Below are 16,332 nucleotides of genomic sequence, written 5' to 3'. Positions count from 1 at the left end.
CAGGAATGAGCCCTTATGGTGACCCATCTGCCAAAGTGAAAATCATGGGGAAAGATCAAATGGGTAAGAATAAATTCCAAGGAAGCATTGTGGCTTTCCTGCATCGAAACAGCTGCCACCCTTTTGGATGCGACCTGGGAGTCAAGAGAAAGTGAATCAAGACCAATTGCACTTGGCTCAGGTGGCTTAGGGCTTCGTCCCCTTTGGCCTTCTTATTTAAAAGTAAATTATTTTCTACTTCTGGACACGGTTAAGGGAATATGTGTAAATACATAACAAATAAACAATAAATTATTAACAATATGTAAATATAAATGGCATGTAGCTACATATACAAATATAAGAAAATAAAAATCTGGAGAATGTGGATCGCCCACTGAAGACATACTCGGGTTTTGATGGAAAATGGTGAGGAAACAGGACTAGGACTAGGAATGTGTTACTGGAGGCATTGATACATTGACAGAGACATGCAGTGAAAGCCCTGGACCAGCTCTTTGTTGTGGACTCAGACGTAAATTCAGTAGTTAATATAGGTGTTCTGGTGTTTGCTGCTGGGAGTTACAGCCCTACTACGGTGCAGTTTTCAGCTGTATTTTGACTCAGAAGTAAAGAAAGCTCAGTTCACTATTTTGTTCACCTGTTTGAATAATTTGTACGGTTCACATGTTTCTAAAATTAAGAAATCCATAACCCCTTGTAGCAAAGGAAGTATCCTTTCTGCCAAGAAGTCTTGAGGATGGTCTAATGGGAATTTCCTCCCAGTGGAGAGGATTATTCTGTAAAAATCGGTTCACAGAGATATTTTTAACTCACCCAAAATTCCCTGTTTTCCTTTAGCCTAGGATTCACTAACATGTCTCAGTGTGCCCAGCATTTCCAAGCAGATGCTTTTATGTGTCGAGGAATGCTTTAATATTTCAGGGAGCACTCAGACATAACTACATGCCAGAACCAGAGAAAAAAATTCCAGCTGCTGCCCTGAGATATCCAACTAGAAAAAGTTTCTAATTCTTTGCCAGTGTCTTACCATGCCCTGGTGACTTGTTATGTGAGAAGATGAGAGCCAGCAGCTAAAGTGTTTGATATTTTATAATCGTGGAATGGTTTGGGTTGGGAGACACCTTAAAAAATTAAATCTCTTCCAGTTTGAAAACATAATCCCTTGTCCCATCACGACAGCCTTTGATAAAAAGTCCATAGAGCACGACATCCAATTCATGTCATAGTCAGGAGTGCTCACACCAGGGAATTACTGAATCTGTGGCATTTAAGTAGCATTGGGTACCACAGCTGGGAGACAACCTGCAGACTCGCCTGGAGAAAGGTCCGCTGCCGTCTTTGTTGTTGAGACAAAGAGCTGTTTTCCCACGTAAATCCCTGTCGCTTTTTCTCCACAGAGCTTCATGCCGCAACTCAGAACATCCCTTCAGCTGCTACTGAAGAAGAGAGTGAAATAATCGCACCATCCGAGCCCTTCCCCACCTACCAGACGTACGCCTTCCAAACAGAGATCAAAAGGTGATGAATCCAGCTGAGCACTCAGCTGGCCAGATGGAAAGGCCACATGTGGCTGGAGTTTAGAAAAGCCGCTTTTAGAAATGCCCTGCTCTCCTGCTGTCACAATGTTTTGTTGAAAACCCCTCCACAGCAAAACTTACAAGCTTGGGATTGTTAGCTGAATGATCTTCATCTTGGTTTGAAGGGTTCAGGTGTGGATTTCCTGGGAGAGCAAAGGATCTGTTCTGTGCACGGGGGCAGCCCTTTACATTATGGAGTGAGCTCAGGGCTAACAAAGGCTTCTTTCCTTGCTGTATCAACCTTTGGGATCTGTTCTGTGCACGGGGGCAGCCCTTTACGTTATGGAGTGAGCCCAGGGCTAACAAAGGCTTCTTTCCTTGCTGCATCAACCTTTGCAGCTGCCAATTGCAGACACAGGGTTGAGATTCTATTTTCTCTGCTTAGAAACCAGGCACCAACTTCTGATGCCAACAGGGGGTAGTTCTCTTGCTCAAGACAGGATGAGCTATCTTTTCTCTCTCTCTCTCCAAAGGAGTTAAGCTCTCACTCCCACAGTTTAAAGTGACTGTACAATTTAGACACATGGGAGGATGTGCAAACTGTGGCAATAGATGCAATGACTCGTAGGGCATGGATGAAAAGCACATCATGGGATCCCAGTCGTTTTAAGGAACAGAAACTCCTGGCTCTTCCAGCAGTAGCAGAGAAGCTTAACTTGCCTTTGTGTTCCTTTGTCCCCTGAAGCTTAACTTGCCTTTGTGTTCCTTCTTACCAGGGGACGTTTCAGCATCGTCCGACAATGCAGGGAAAAAGTAAGCGGCAAGACTTTAGCTGCTAAAATCATCCCTTACCTGCCTGAGGACAAGCAGGCTGTGCTCCTGGAGTACCAGGTCCTAAGGAAGCTTCATCACACAAACATAGCTCAGCTGAAAGGAGCCTACGTCAGCCCACGGCACTTGGTGTTGATCCAGGAGATGTGCGTGGGACCGGAGCTGCTCCACTCTTTGGCGTTACGGTAATAACCAGCAGAGGGAAGGGTTTTCCAGTCAGGGCTGGTGTTGGGAGAAAAACTCCTGTTGGTTTCCCCTGACAAACTGGAACACATCTCTCCATCTATTCCAGTGTGCTGGCATTGCTCACGGGATTTGTGTTGCATTCGTTCTGCAATTTCTTGCAACAAAAAAATGACTTGGGTTCCCTACAAGATTAGGGTAGGGGATGATTCAGGGCCACCCAGCTGAGATGTTGAAAGCAGTTTACAGTAGCTGATATGAAACCCCATCTCCCATAACGTGGAGATTACTGTGGCTGAGGAAGCCTCATTTCTCCTCCACGTTATTTCTCACAGTGGTGTAAAATGCATCTGCTGAAATCCTCCAATTAAATGAGTGAGAATGGCGGGCATGAAGTCTGCATTTTGATTTTTGCACAACCGCCGCTTTCTCTGACGTGCAGCTCTACAACCTCCTGAAACTCTTGCATCTCTAAACCTGACTCGCAGTCTGGATCAGCCTCTCCACAGACAATAGATTTGCTAAATGTGTTGAGTTGTTTCTTCTTATCTGCCAAGCGCCTCATGGGATTAGACTCCCAGAAGAGGATGATGGTGTGTGTAGAATGGTGCTCTTAGGCAGGCAGATAGGACATCCACAGTTTCTATCCCCTTTTTCCTACCAGGGCGTCCTACTCAGAAGTGGAGGTCCGAGACTATCTGTGGCAGATCCTCAGTGCCATTGAGTATCTCCACGCACACAACATCCTGCACTTGGATCTCAGATCTGAAAATATGATCGTCACGGAGCCCAACCTGCTGAAACTCCTGGATTTTGGCAATGCACAGTTCTACGCACAAGACAAAGTTATTACCATGGACAAGTGTATGGACTATGTTGAAACCATGGGTGAGTACAGAGTTCAGTCGTGGCAACCTTGGCTTTCTGTGCAATCTGTAGTAAGCAGAAAGACAAACAGGATTGTTGGTCAAGGCAGCAGTTGGCCCCAGCAAGCAAAAGTCTCTCACGTGCTGTCCTCCAGTAACAGTGTGAATTTGTGGGAGCAGCTAATGATGACAGACGTCCTTGCAGATCACAGAGGACAATGCCAGAGGTCATGGCTAACATTGCTCTCGCTGGCATCCAGGTGTCCAGAGCTCAGGGATACGGTATTACTGTCATCAGGCCTGATGTTCTCAAGTTTTTATTGCAGTCATCACCCAGGAGGGTGTCTTACCTCAAGCAGCTCCCTGTACTAGAAGTTTTTTTCTTCACTCTCAGGAAGGCAGCAAAGTGTAAAAGTACCCATTGCTTTTGTGCTGGTCTCGGTGCAATGTAAGGGAACTTGGCTCACACCAGGTTGTTTTTCTAGCTCCAGAACTGCTGACAGAGCAAGGAGCCCTCCCACAGACTGATATCTGGTCCGTTGGAATCACAGCTTTCATCATGTAAGTCGATCTGTCCTTCCCTGCCCTACAAGTGGCTTTAAAAGTGCAATTTCAGGGTCATCAGCCAGAGCAGATGCATTGACTCACAGACCTGGCCTCAGCTGTGGCCCCTCTCCTTGGCAATGCCACAGGAGGCTGTGTGATGGAGAGTATGGAGGTGGCTGCATCACACAATGATGTCCAGTCTCAGTGATATCTCCACATAGAGACGCAGCAGCTGCGGCTGTTTCTCACTCAGCTTCATCTGAAAAGCCCCAACTTTACCAAGAAAATTCCAGTTACACCATGTGGAAAAGCAGCGAAAGTCATGAAATCCACTAAAGTGGCTACTGAGGTTTTGTTTTCCCATATGATATTTTTATTCATCAGTATGACCTTCCACTCACTGCTGGGTGGGAATTCCTGGGAGAAGGACCATCTTGAGAGATGCTCTTCATGCTGATCAGTTCTCTTTTTTGGGGGGAGCAGGTTGAGTGCCAACTACCCTGTCAGCTCCGACGCAGCCTGTGAGTTTCTGAGAATGACCAGGAAGGGTAAAGTGAAGCTCACGCGATGCTACGCGGGTCTCTCGGGGGGAGCAGTGGCCTTTCTTCAGAGCACGTTGTGTGCAAACCCCTGGTAAGATGGGGTCTGCTCTCCCAGCAGCACAAATGGTGCAGATCCTGGCTATTGCCCCTTCTTTCTCTCCATTTGCAAGAAGCCTCCTCATCCAGTTCCCTGACTGACCTTCTCACCGTTGTCTTTTCTAGGGGAAGGCCATCAGCCTCGGAATGCCTTCAGAGCCTGTGGCTCCAGGAAACAGGTCTGGACAACAGGCAGCAAGCACTGGTCACCTTCCCCACTACCAAACTGAGGAATTTCCTCACCGACCGGGAAAAGAAAAGGGGCCTGCTGTGCTCCAAGTATGGCCTCATGATTGCACAGTGACGTGGATGCGGCGACAGACATGAATCGCCTCCCTCTCCCCTTCTGCACTCAAAGTTTGGTACCAAGGAGTCCTGCCAAGTTGCTGTGCATCAGCTGAGCTGGGGTAACTGCTCTCCGCGAATGCAGTTTAGCAGAACTGAGCAAACTAACCCATAGATGAGCATCGCCACGAGGTAAGAACAGAAACGGAGACTGTTAACGCAGCTCAGCTGACCAACGGTAACTTGACGGTACGTGTGTCCCTTGGCTGCACGCTCCCTGGAAAAACTAAGAACGATTTCTGAATGGGACTATTTCTGAATGGGATTAGCTACCAGCCCCGAGTAGCTTTGCAAATCCTTCCCTGAGGTCAGAAAGACTCCATGCGTGGGAGTGCTGAGCACTGGCTTCTGCCCCTGGTCCCAGCAAGTGATAACCAGCCACGCTTTCAGGTGTTACCGCGCTGCTCATCCCAGTGACCACCCCAGCAGGGTCTGAGTGACTGGTGGGTTTCTCACCTGGGTTTCTCACCTGCCTTCAACCCCAAAAGAATGTAATGGCCAGTTATGATGGGGAAACAGGGAAGAGTGAAGCAGTTTTGGGAGGCTAATATTAGACAGCCATGTGTCTTCAGGCTTTGGATGTAGAGTTCCAACCTGATGCCTCCCATTACTCCTAGGAGAGTTACCCATCACGTGAGATTGTACAGTAACCCCTCACCTCTCCGACTGCATCTGCACCAGTTATTTCAGAAACACGCTAAAGGACAAACACACAGAAGCAACTCTTGAAGAAACCAAGCTGTGACTTGGTGCATAGGCATCCCTGGGAAAGATGTTTCTTACAGCCAAGGTGCTGGCACAGGGAGCGTTTCTCCGTATGGGTTTTCCCACAAGCAGGGCTGAACTGTGCAAAAAGCACACCCGAGCTGTCAAATGTTGTGTGAGTGGCTCATGGCAGCCTCGCTTTGCTCCGCTACAAAAAGGCATCCCCGTTCTGCCTGGCGTCACTGCCTCTGTAACAGGGGGCTCTGTTTGCACCGGGTGCGTCTGCATATGCTGTGACTTGTGGGAATAACTTGGTCACCAGACAGTAAAGGCAGGAAATGCAGTAGTGACCGTGACCTCATTATGTGCAGATGTTTTACCACCACGAGACTTTGTCGCTTTGAAGCCAGGCTGCTCTTCTCTGGGGAGTGCACAGGGCACATCTACCAGGAGGTGTGGTAGCAGTGTCACCGGCAAATGCTGCGTGTTTTAATTTCTTAAAAAAAAAAAAAAAAGGAAAAATAAATCCCAAATTTTCACGTTCCTCTTTCTCCTTCTCCATCTGCTTTCCTTTGCAACGGATGGTGTTGGCCGTGGCATTGCTTTGTACTTATAACCTCAGCGTACTTTGAGCTTCTCTGAAATGAATGATGTACCTATTGGTGCCGCTGAGTTTCTTCGATTTTCCTTACAAGCAGCAGTAAGTGGAGGCTTTCACAGAGCCGTGTGTGGCTCCATTTAGAGGAACGAGAACAGAAAAACTGTTCCTAATGCATTTACAGTTTGACACTAAGAGCGATACTGATTGACCAGGCTTTTGCAACACGTTTAACCCATATTGTTGCAAAATTGTTTTTTTGTCGTGACTCCTTCCCTTGCACAGTCTGCAGAGCAGGAGTTTTAACTGAGGACAGAGGAGCTTTCACTGTGCTGTGGAGAGCAAGCACTGACTCAATCGATTGTAAAGCTTTAAATGTTAAATATTGTCTTCCTGATGCACTGCAGAAGAGAAAAACCAAGGGTTTAGGGCCAGACTCCATGCTCGGGGGGATAGAGGATTTACGTCAAACAGACACTGCTGTGAGGTCTACCCCCCAATAAACTTTTCAAGACCCTGGATCCCTTCCGGTTTAATTTCTTTTACAAATTCACTAAGATTTCTACTGGCATAGGCTAATTCTTTACTCTTGCTGGTACAGTTTGGGATGAAAAGTTCAGTGCCAGGGGACAACCCATCTAAGCATAAAACTGAATTGCACATTAAGTCATTTGGAGCTTTCACAATCTTCTGTATATGACTCAAATGAAGTGATAATATTTTTTTTTTTTTTTTGCTTCTCATAATTGCATGCATTTGAGCATGTCTGAAGTCTTTTATGGACTCAATACTGTTTGGTTAAATAAACCACTCTGACAAGGAAGTAAAGTCAGAATTTTCTGCTGAATCATTGTCATCATCCTTATTTTTATATCCTTTTCCCAAGCCCAGTCCATGTTTGCACAGCACCCGTCCCTCACACCTCAACCCCAACCTGGTCCCTACAAGCGATAACCACAAATACACGCTGTGCATCAGCAGTGAACAGCCTTCTGGCAAACCATCCACATGAAAAAAATCCTTTTGCTAGAGTCTTGGAGCAAGGACATCGCTTGGCCGGCGTGTCACGGTGCCTCTGAGCTGACCAGCTCTCCCAAGGCACTCCTGGGCAAAGTTTGGAGCTTGCAAAGATCAAACCATTGGCCAGAATGTGGGAAGACTCAATTCCTGGCAGCAGAGCAAAGAAATGAACCCACGGGTAACAAAAAAAGAGGTGAGAGCTGTAGAGGGAACGTGGAGGTCACAAAAAAGTGTGTCCTGATTTGAGCTGAACGGAATCAGTTCTGTTCAGTGATTTTTACTTCTCAGTTCAGTCTTAGTTCTTAGTCTCAGTTCTTAGAGGCTGCACTTTCTGAAGTTAGCAGCATTGTTAATGGCAATATTAACTGTAAAAGTCAAGCTTTGTGCAGTCACAGGTAGCTGGGTTTTCTTTTTTTCTTTCTGTGGCTCTGCCACAGCTTCTTGATAGTTTCTGCCTGAATTTCTACAAATGCAAGGTCTGGGCTAATGCCCAGTCTGGCAGTAAGGGATAGCTTGCCCTCAACGTGTAGTTGCAACATAACCCTGTGCTTTGCAGAACAAAGCAGAATCTGTCTTTGATGTTGGGACACACATGAAAATATTTGTGTTTTGTTCTTCAGTCAGGCATAATCTCCAAAGTCCAAGGTTAGACTCAGCATTAAAATCAATCCACTGTTCTCTGCATGGGTAAGGCCGTGATTTAACCCCTGTAAGGACCGATTTTGTCAGAGTCCTGGTTATTGAAGAGAAAAAAAAAAAAAGCAAAGCAGAGCTTTGAATCCAGTGGATAAACCAGAGATGTTTGGTGGCTCACAAGGTTGCAGTGGCTGCAGCCTGCAAGGGTTTCAAGTTTTTTCTCATGCCCCGCTTTGGTTTTCTAGCCCTTTGCCATCACCCCATCCCTTTCCTTACAGCCTCCTTAGCCTTTGGAGAGGTTTAGATCTAAATTTAGAAGTGGAGGGGGGCACTTTCCAAAAGGCATCTTCTGGAAACACCATCAGCCCATGGGGCTCAAAGAGAGGGTAGAGGACCATCTGCTCCCACTGGAGATCTCAGCCAATACAAGAAGGAGACTACAGACAAGACCATTGAAAAGCCCAAGGGAATTCATACATCTCCAGAGAGGATATTTGCTGTTCTATGGCCTGTCAGATGTTTCTTACAAGCTGATGCCATCCCACTAAGGAGACTTCACGTGGAAAATAAATGTATGGGTAAGGAGCTGATAACAAAATAATGCAGTCCCACTGCCAGTGTGCAGCCAGGCTCCCCTCAGGCTCCTGAGCCACTTATTTGCCGGCTCATCTGGCCTGATCTGTGCTCACACAGACACTTGCACACTAGTGCCAGCTGCCAGCACCACGGACCCTGCAGCTCACGGTCTTGAATTTAAGAAGAGGAATTTAAGAAGACAAGAGGACAGACTGTGCTGATCAGGTGAATGATCAGACACGTGTATGGACCAGCCACCTTTACGCACACAACCAGCATTTTGATCCCTTTACCCCTCTATTTTCCCCTCCAAATCGCAAAAATCCCTCCCTTTCCCCACCTTTGGTTCCTCCCCTGAACATCCCACCACAAATTCTGTGCAATCCCAAAATGTTCTGCCCCTCTACAACAAAAGTTCTCCCCCTCCATCGACAGCAATCCCCCTTAGTCCAGATGGTGACCCCAAGAGTCACTCCCAAAGACGTATGTCCATGGGTCTCATGTTGGGACTGTGGGGCTGATGGCTCTGCTGGAACAGTCCTGGGAAGGACCTGGACAAAATACTCGTTCCTTGGAAGTCCTTAATTTGGGTTCCCACCTCCCAATATACCCCTGCGTGCCTCTGGCCTTGTGCAGATGGGCTTTTGAGGTGCTGATTGTCCTCAGGATGGGGCTAGAAATAGCCTGGCAGGGTATTATTTGTCTCTTTATGGTCCTTTTTCGGAGACCAGACGAGCTTTGATCCCATAACCCAACACCACAATAAGCAGAGACATAAAGCAGCAATACATGTGAAGGTGGTAAAAAGAAAAGCCACGGTAATTTTTGAGCAAACAAGATCCTACCCGTGTTAATGCCGTGCAGATTTCACAACCATAGCATCATGCAATTTATTTCACAGACAACACCAGAACAAACACCACAACAAGGACTTTCCAATTTAAGAGCGTAGTCGATATCGGAACCGAACATCACGAACAGGCTGCATTGTCCCGAATCCCCAGCGGCTGATATCTATCGCTGGGATCTCCTCTTCTCCCTTGACGAGCTCCAGGTCATAATGACTTAGCATCAGGAATGCAAACAGTTTCATTTCAGCGGTAGCAAAGAACCGCCCAGGACAGATGGATACTCCTGCCCCCCACGGCATGTTGAAGTATTTCAGCCTCCTCCCATTTTTGTAGAAATCTTTCTTGGTGCCGTCTGGGTTTATGAAGCGGTCGTACTTAAACTCGTGAGGCTCGGGGTGAATTTCTGGGTTCATCTGCACAGAGATGTAGGGGAAGAGAGCCACCCTGTCTCCTTTGCGAAGAGTGTACTTTGTCCCACTGCTCGTCTCGAGGCTGGTGTCCTGGAGGACAGCTCTGATCAGGATTGGGGCTGCAACCAGCCTCAGGGTCTCCTCCAGAGCACTGTCCAGAAGAGGAGTCTGGTTTAACATGTCTCTAGTGATGTTAACTGGTGGGCTCCCTCGCTTCACCTCCTGGCCACTCTCCCTTAAGACTTTATCTACTTCATCCTTCACAGCCTGCATAGCTTCTGGATGTTTCATTAGATACAAAAGCAGCCAGAAAGCAGTTGGCCCCGTATTGCCTTGGGATGCCCAGAGGAGCATAAACATGAAACGATCTCGCATATACTCAGGGACACCGTTTTCTGCCAGAAGCTGGTTTTGATCACTTATCCACCCACTGATATTGTCCTTCTGCCAGCTCTTTTTCACAGACAGTATGCTCCAGAAGAGTCTCTTCAGACGTTCAGCTTCTATTTTGTCCTTGGGAGGCAACACAGCATAGGCCAGGCGAGGGAAGAGGCGGTCGTACTTCCGAAACTCATGGAACACCTGGTTGGAGTGGATGCGATCTTGCTCGTCAGCTTTTTCCTTGTTATCTGCCCCTTGGTGTGGCTCAGTGCCATACAGAGCCAGGTATCCGGCTCTGAAGACAATGTTGTAGCAGTAGTGGAAGAGGCTGTCCTCTCGCCACCCTTTCTTCTCCTCTCCTGAGCTCAGACTGAAAAGCATCAGCTTCTGAAAGTTCTCCATGGTGGCTTGTGTCATGACAGTGAGTCCATCTCCCATCAGATGCTTCGTGCTCGATGCATGAATGATGCTATGGTTGGCTTCGATGGCTTTGTAGCCAAAAACCTGCAGGACCAGTTTACTCGCAAAAGACTTAAAGTCCAGTTTAGATCGTGATTCCTTCACGATGGCTCCAAAGCAGAAAGGGTCCATCACAAAGGTGAAGTAATAGCCTCCGATCAGCACCGTGAAAATATCCCCATGCTTTCTCTGCATCCTTTTGAGAAACTCTGAACTGTCCTTTCTGAAATCCAGTGCATAACCCAGCCAGGGAATGGTACCTTTGTCCAGAGGTGGCTCGTTGGGTCTTCGTCTTCGAAACATGCCCAGGAAGAAGAGCCCACCGAGCAGCGATGCTATCAACGTACAGAGGAGAATCACCCAGAACGCCATGAGAGCTCTGCACACATCCAGGAGCTTGGACTAGAGCAAGGTTAGGGCAGAAATGTACTTTTTATTCCCACCCAGAGGCTGATTTCAGGAAACCTCTGTCCCCATTGGCAGCAAGTTGTTTGCCTTTCCCCTGAGGATCTCTCCAGCGTGTACTTCTCCCTTGATGAGCAGAGATTTTTAAGGTGGAAGGTGGGCTGTAATCAAGTTAATGGGTTTCTTGTGTAAGGTAAGTGAGTCTTGGAGTTTGCTCTGCAGCAGCTTAAGCAACTTCCCTTCTCCAGGCTGCATGGAGCCCAGTTTTTGAAAAAGAGAGTTCAGAAAATTTCACTTAGTCATTTCTGCCTTTTGGAACAGATTATGGACGTGCACTGCAGGATGGGAAAAATCAGAGGAAGAATGGATGTTGGAAATGTTACTGGAAATGAGCTCAGGACCGAGGGAAAGGGGTTACAGCTGTGCTAATTTGGTCTCACAAGCTGAGAGATGGGAAGGTCTCCAACCTTTTGATGTTCTCTGATACACCAAGCTTTGCTTGGACCTCGCAGCACCCTCACGTAGGACAGAAAAAGAGGCAGAACTCACACAGTTGAGAAAAGGTATTGAATAAGGCAATAAGACAGACTGCTGTGAGCAGGCTCAGGGCATGCTGCTCACACAAAACCAGCCTCTTTTATACTCACCCCCATTTCCCCCACTCTTACCCTTTCCCTGAGCATCCTGTTGTAAGTTTTGCACAGTCCCACGAGCCCTCCCTCTGTATGGGATCACAATCTTCAGCCTAATTTTTATTTCCCAGCTGCTCTCCCCTTCCACGTTCCCTCCCAGTGACCTGACCCACGAAGTGAAGGCCACATCGTAGCATCAGTTAAATATTTATTCTGGCTTTTTTTTTTCCTTTTATTTTTTGTTTTTACGGAAAGCTCACAGCTTGGAAACACATGGTAGCAACATTGGCAAGAAAAATAACAGCAATGACAACAAAACCATTTTTTCTAGTTCAACTCAAAGCCTTTTTCAGTGCAGTAACTTTGTCTAGCAATAAAACTAAGGTAACGAAGTTTTTATCTTAAATTATTAATTTTATTCTAGGCAACTCCCATGCTTATTAGGTTTCCAGGCTGGAAAGGGCCCATTTAAGGTTCAAGAGTATTTGGGGTGAATAGTAACTTTAAATAAAAGTCAGAGAACTAATAACTTTGAACTTTAAAGCTACACTGGGTAATAAGGATTGGCTAAGGGGTATCCATGCTCTTCTGATCACTCTGTGGTTTCGCGAAGCCAATATTTATGTTGAGGATGGTATCCCTGGATCTTTTTTGTCTCATCAAATCAAAGCTTCAGAAAGGCAAATACCTCCATTCCTGTTCTACTTGAGCTCATTTTTTTTTCTCTTTCTCACTGGTTGTTTCTGGTTTGAACTTTGTTGCAGATCAAATTGATCTCAAATCAGCTGACGATTGAACTGATCTCTGACCAAGGATCTGTCACTCAGAAAGACACAGCCTCCCGTTGAGCAGATCCAATTGTGGCACAGTGACATGACAGAGAAACCCATCATTGGTCAGATAATTCAGTTTAAAGCCGCATAATTTTTCCTGTTGTCTCTCCTCATAGACAAAGGGATGACCCCAGTTGCATATACTGACCAGAAGAAGCCAGAAGAAGCAAAGTCACCCCTCGGGCTGGGCTTTTGGTCACTCATGTCCAACCTGAGGGATAAGCATCATAAATCCATTCCTCAGCCCACACCACGAGCTGAAGGCATAACAGGATCATTCTCCTCCACCATACCTTTTGGGATCTATGGGGGAGAAGTTCTGCATAAATTTCAGATTGTGTTTTTAATGTCACAACATCTAGATAAGCTGCTCCTTCATCCATTAATGCCTCACATACTCCAGACTGGAGCTGTGCTTCTTCCACAAGCATAAACCCAGCGCAATCCTTTTATAATCATAAAATCATAGAATGTGTTGGGCTGGGAAGGACCTTTAAAGCTCATCTAATCCAAACCCCCTGCAGTAAGCTGGGACATCCTTAACTCGATCAGGTTGCTCAGAGCCCCATCAAGCCTGACCTTGAATGTCTCCAGGGATGGGGCCTCCACCGCCTCCCCGGGCAACCTGTGCCAGTGTTTCACCACCCTCAGAGTAAAGAACTTCTTCCTAATGTCTAATCTAAATCTACCCTGTTCTAGTTTAAAATCATTGCTACACACCCTTATAAACAGTCCCTCCCCAGCTTTCCTGTAGCCTCTTTAGGTACCGGAAGGCCTCTATAAGGTCTCTCTGGAGCCTTCTCTTCTCCATGCTGAGCAACTCCAACTCTCTCAGCCTCTTCTCACAGGAGAGGTGCTCCAGTGCTCTGATCATCTTTGTGGCCTCTTTTGGACCCGCTCCAACAGGTCCATGTCCTCCTTGTGTTGAGGGCTCCAGAGCTGGGCACAGCTCACCAGAGCAGAGCAGAGGGGCAGAATCACAGAATCACAGAACGTTAGGGGTTGGAAGGGACCTCTGAAGATCATCTAGTCCAACCTTCATCCCAGCACACCTAACCACTACACCACAGCCTCAAGTGCTAGATCTACTTTTTTTTTAAACACCTCCAGGGTTGGTGACTCCACCACCTCCCTGGGCAGCCTGTTCCAGTGCTTCACCACTCGTAATCCCCTCTCTTCACCTGCTGGCCACGCTTCTTGCGATGCAGCCCAGGATGCGATTGGCCTTCTGGGCTGCCGGCGCACATTGGTGGCTCACATCCAGCTTTTCGCCCACCAACACCCCCAAGTCCTTCTCCTCAGGGCTGCTCTCTAGCACATCACCCCCAGCCTGTACTGATAATGAGGACTGGCCTGACCCAGGTGCAGGATCTTGCACTTGACCTTGTTGAACCTCATGAGGTTCACATGGGCCCACTTCTCCAGCTTGTCCTGTTCCAACAGAAACAACTCTCATGTGTACTTTTCCAATCCCAAAGTGGAAAATCCACATCTCGATGCTGGCACTAGGATGAAGTATCTGGTTATGCCACGCTGTGGGTTCACACTGACTCTACTGCACAGCCAGGACCGGTAAAATACAGCAGAGAGGGCATGCACATAATGTAAATAATGTAAGTATTTATCATACATTTGTGATACTCAACATTTCTATTTCAGCTGCATGTCTGTTGCAAGACTGGCTTGTATCTGAGGGCTGGATGTCAAAGAAACCACCTTTCTTGAAAATGGCCCGAGGGATCTTCCATAAATACAACCTGAACCGTTTTTTTACAAATGCATACAGCAAGGGGTTGAGACAGCAGTGGACAAAGGACAAACTCTCCGTGATCTGCATGGCATAGTCCAATTGCCTGCTGCTTTCACAGCTCGCAATCACACCAACATCTTGCAGGGAGTGTAGGATGAGGACAACATTGTAAGGAGACCACAGGACAAAGAAGACAGCCACCAGAGTAAAGACTAAGCACAATGCTCTCCTTGAGCCAGGCATCTGAGACATGGTGAGGACACACGCTATGCGGGAATAACAGAACATCATGAAGAGGAAGGGAAAAAGGAATCCCAGGATGTTTTGAATGACTCTAAAGACAACTTTCCAAAATAAGTGTCTGGGGCCATAATCATGGGCGCACATGGTTTTGTTGTACATTTGCCTTGTGCTGGTGAAGAGGCCATCAGGAATGGAAAGAAGTATGGAAAGGACCCATACCACTAACATGACAAGCATGGATTTCCTCTGTGTCATGGAGCTGCGAGGAGAGCAAGCATGAACTATCTGCAGATACATGTCCAGACTCATGCAGCTCACAAAAAAGATACCACTGTAGAAATTCATAGTGTACATGACATTTAAGACCGGGCACAATATGTCCCAGGTCACCGAGTGAGATATGAACAGAGCCCAGAAAGGAAGGGTTAGTAGCAAGAAGATGTCTGAAACCACGAGGTTCAGTAGATAGACCTCACTCATCTTCTTTTTCTTCTTGATGTGCATAATGAGGACAGTAAACAGGAGGACATTCCCAGTCAACCCAACCAGGAAGACCACCGTGTAAAAAGATGGCAAGAATACTCTGCTGAAGGAGAGTACGTCTTCTTTTGTGCAGAGGCCATACTGCATGTAATCCTCATAATCCAAGTACTCGTACAAGTAGTGGCTCGAATTGGCAGCATCCAGCAAGGTGGCAGCGGTTGTTGCAACATTTGAAGTTGTGTTTGATGAGTGCCTACCTAGGAGTAAAAGACAAGTGAAGGGGATCAAAGTGTTGTTCTGTCCACATAGGAAAGGCAAACATCAAATCATAGAGGGTTTTCCTCTAGGTTTGAAATTCTGCCTCCTTCTGACAAGTATTTTATGTCCTCTACTCCTTGGCCTTCTTCTATAGCATGGGGACAGCCATCTACACACACATATAAAAATTATAGAGTCATAGAACTGTTTCAGTTGGAAATGACCTTCAAGATCATCAAGTCCAATCACTAACCTAACACTGCCAGGCTCACCGCTAAACCATGTATTTAAGCATCTTACCTACATGTCTTATAAATATCTCCATGGATGGTGACTCCACCACTTCCCTGGACAGCCTGTTCCAATGCTTAACAACCCTTTCTGTGCAGAAGTCCCTCCTCATATCCAATCTAAATCTACCCTGGCACAACCTGAGCCCATCTGCTCTTGTCCTATCATTTGCTACTTTAGAGAAGAGACTGACTTCCACCTCACCACAACCTCCTTTCAGGTAGTTGTAGAGCATGATAAGGTCTTCCTTCAGCATCCTCTTCTCCTGACTAAACAATCTCAATTCCCTCAGCCGCTCCTCGTAAAACTTTGTCATGGGTTTGAGTCTGGCAGCGTTTTTGGTAGTGGGAGGAGGGCTGTGAGGGATAACTCTTGCAAAACTTCAAGAGTCTGCCCCAGGTAAAATTCTGACCCACCTCTGGCCAAGGCCAGGTGCCAATCAGCACCTCTTGTAATCAATGTATTTAAGATGGGAATCTACTGTACCACTTCCTCTTCCTCTGTGTTTCAGTATCTCATCTCGTCTTCTCTCGTTATCTTGGTCTGTCTTTTGTGTTGAGGAGTTTGTGTTGGGAGGAGCAGGAGTCGAGAGGAAAGCAAAGGATTGGGGTCGGTAAGAAAAGCAGGGGAGAAAGACATCAGAGCAGAGCGTTTTCCCCGAGTCCTACAGTGAGTGAGATGACAGGGTGAGCTGTGAGCTGAGGGGATCGGTGGTGGTGAGAACATCCAGGATGCAGCGGTACATGGCGAGCCCCATGCCAGAGAGCAGAGAGATCGTGCAGGAGTAGAGGAGATGCCTGAAGCAACTCACAACCCCAGTTGGGATGAACTCATGTGGAAGGAGAGGTTTGCTTCCCGTGAGATGGACACCA

At 46.9% G+C, this 16,332-nt stretch overlaps 3 protein-coding genes across 3 annotated transcripts in view; 1 reads left to right on the top strand and 2 right to left on the bottom strand.

The window, feature by feature from the left end:
• LOC104270264 (obscurin-like) overlaps positions 1-4,888 on the top strand; it is a gene marked incomplete at its 5' end in the record, with an annotated part of 20,370 nt that extends 15,482 nt beyond the window's left edge. Inside the window, 7 exon segments of the mRNA XM_009864571.1 lie at positions 1-63; positions 1,434-1,521; positions 2,297-2,536; positions 3,199-3,422; positions 3,886-3,961; positions 4,430-4,579; positions 4,711-4,888. The exon segment at positions 1-63 is cut by the window's left edge and continues 4 nt beyond it. Coding sequence (XP_009862873.1) covers positions 1-63; positions 1,434-1,521; positions 2,297-2,536; positions 3,199-3,422; positions 3,886-3,961; positions 4,430-4,579; positions 4,711-4,888 — 1,019 coding nt within the window.
• Positions 4,889-9,404: 4,516 nt separating this feature from the next.
• LOC104270263 (5-beta-cholestane-3-alpha,7-alpha-diol 12-alpha-hydroxylase) lies at positions 9,405-11,024 on the bottom strand. Its single transcript, XM_009864570.1, has one exon. It carries the CDS (start codon positions 10,935-10,937, stop codon positions 9,405-9,407), a length of 1,533 nt encoding a protein of 510 aa, XP_009862872.1. The 5' UTR covers positions 10,938-11,024.
• Positions 11,025-14,059: 3,035 nt separating this feature from the next.
• ACKR2 (atypical chemokine receptor 2) lies at positions 14,060-15,776 on the bottom strand. The gene is made up of 2 exons (XM_009864569.1): positions 15,671-15,776; positions 14,060-15,168 (listed from the first exon to the last, which is right to left on the bottom strand). Exons 1-2 carry the CDS (start codon positions 15,774-15,776, stop codon positions 14,060-14,062), a joined length of 1,215 nt encoding a protein of 404 aa, XP_009862871.1.
• Positions 15,777-16,332: the final 556 nt, after the last annotated feature.

This window comes from Apaloderma vittatum, unplaced genomic scaffold (assembly GCF_000703405.1).
Source record: "Apaloderma vittatum isolate BGI_N311 unplaced genomic scaffold, ASM70340v1 scaffold15632, whole genome shotgun sequence".
Classification (NCBI taxonomy): Eukaryota; Metazoa; Chordata; class Aves; order Trogoniformes; family Trogonidae; genus Apaloderma; species Apaloderma vittatum.
Note: the sequence above shows the minus strand (reverse complement) of the source record. Positions and strands in the feature narration are given on the sequence as shown.

Bases quoted from the DNA above. Each gene is read 5' to 3' on its own strand.
- LOC104270263 (XM_009864570.1), bottom strand. From the start codon at position 10,937: ATGGCGTTCTGGGTGATTCTCCTCTGTACGTTGATAGCATCGCTGCTC.
- ACKR2 (XM_009864569.1), bottom strand. From the start codon at position 15,776: ATGACAAAGTTTTACGAGGAGCGGCTGAGGGAATTGAGATTGTTTAGT. The intron at 15,169-15,670 runs GTTGTGGTGAGG...TTTTACTCCTAG, and splicing joins CTACAACTACCTGAAAGGAG to GTAGGCACTCATCAAACACA.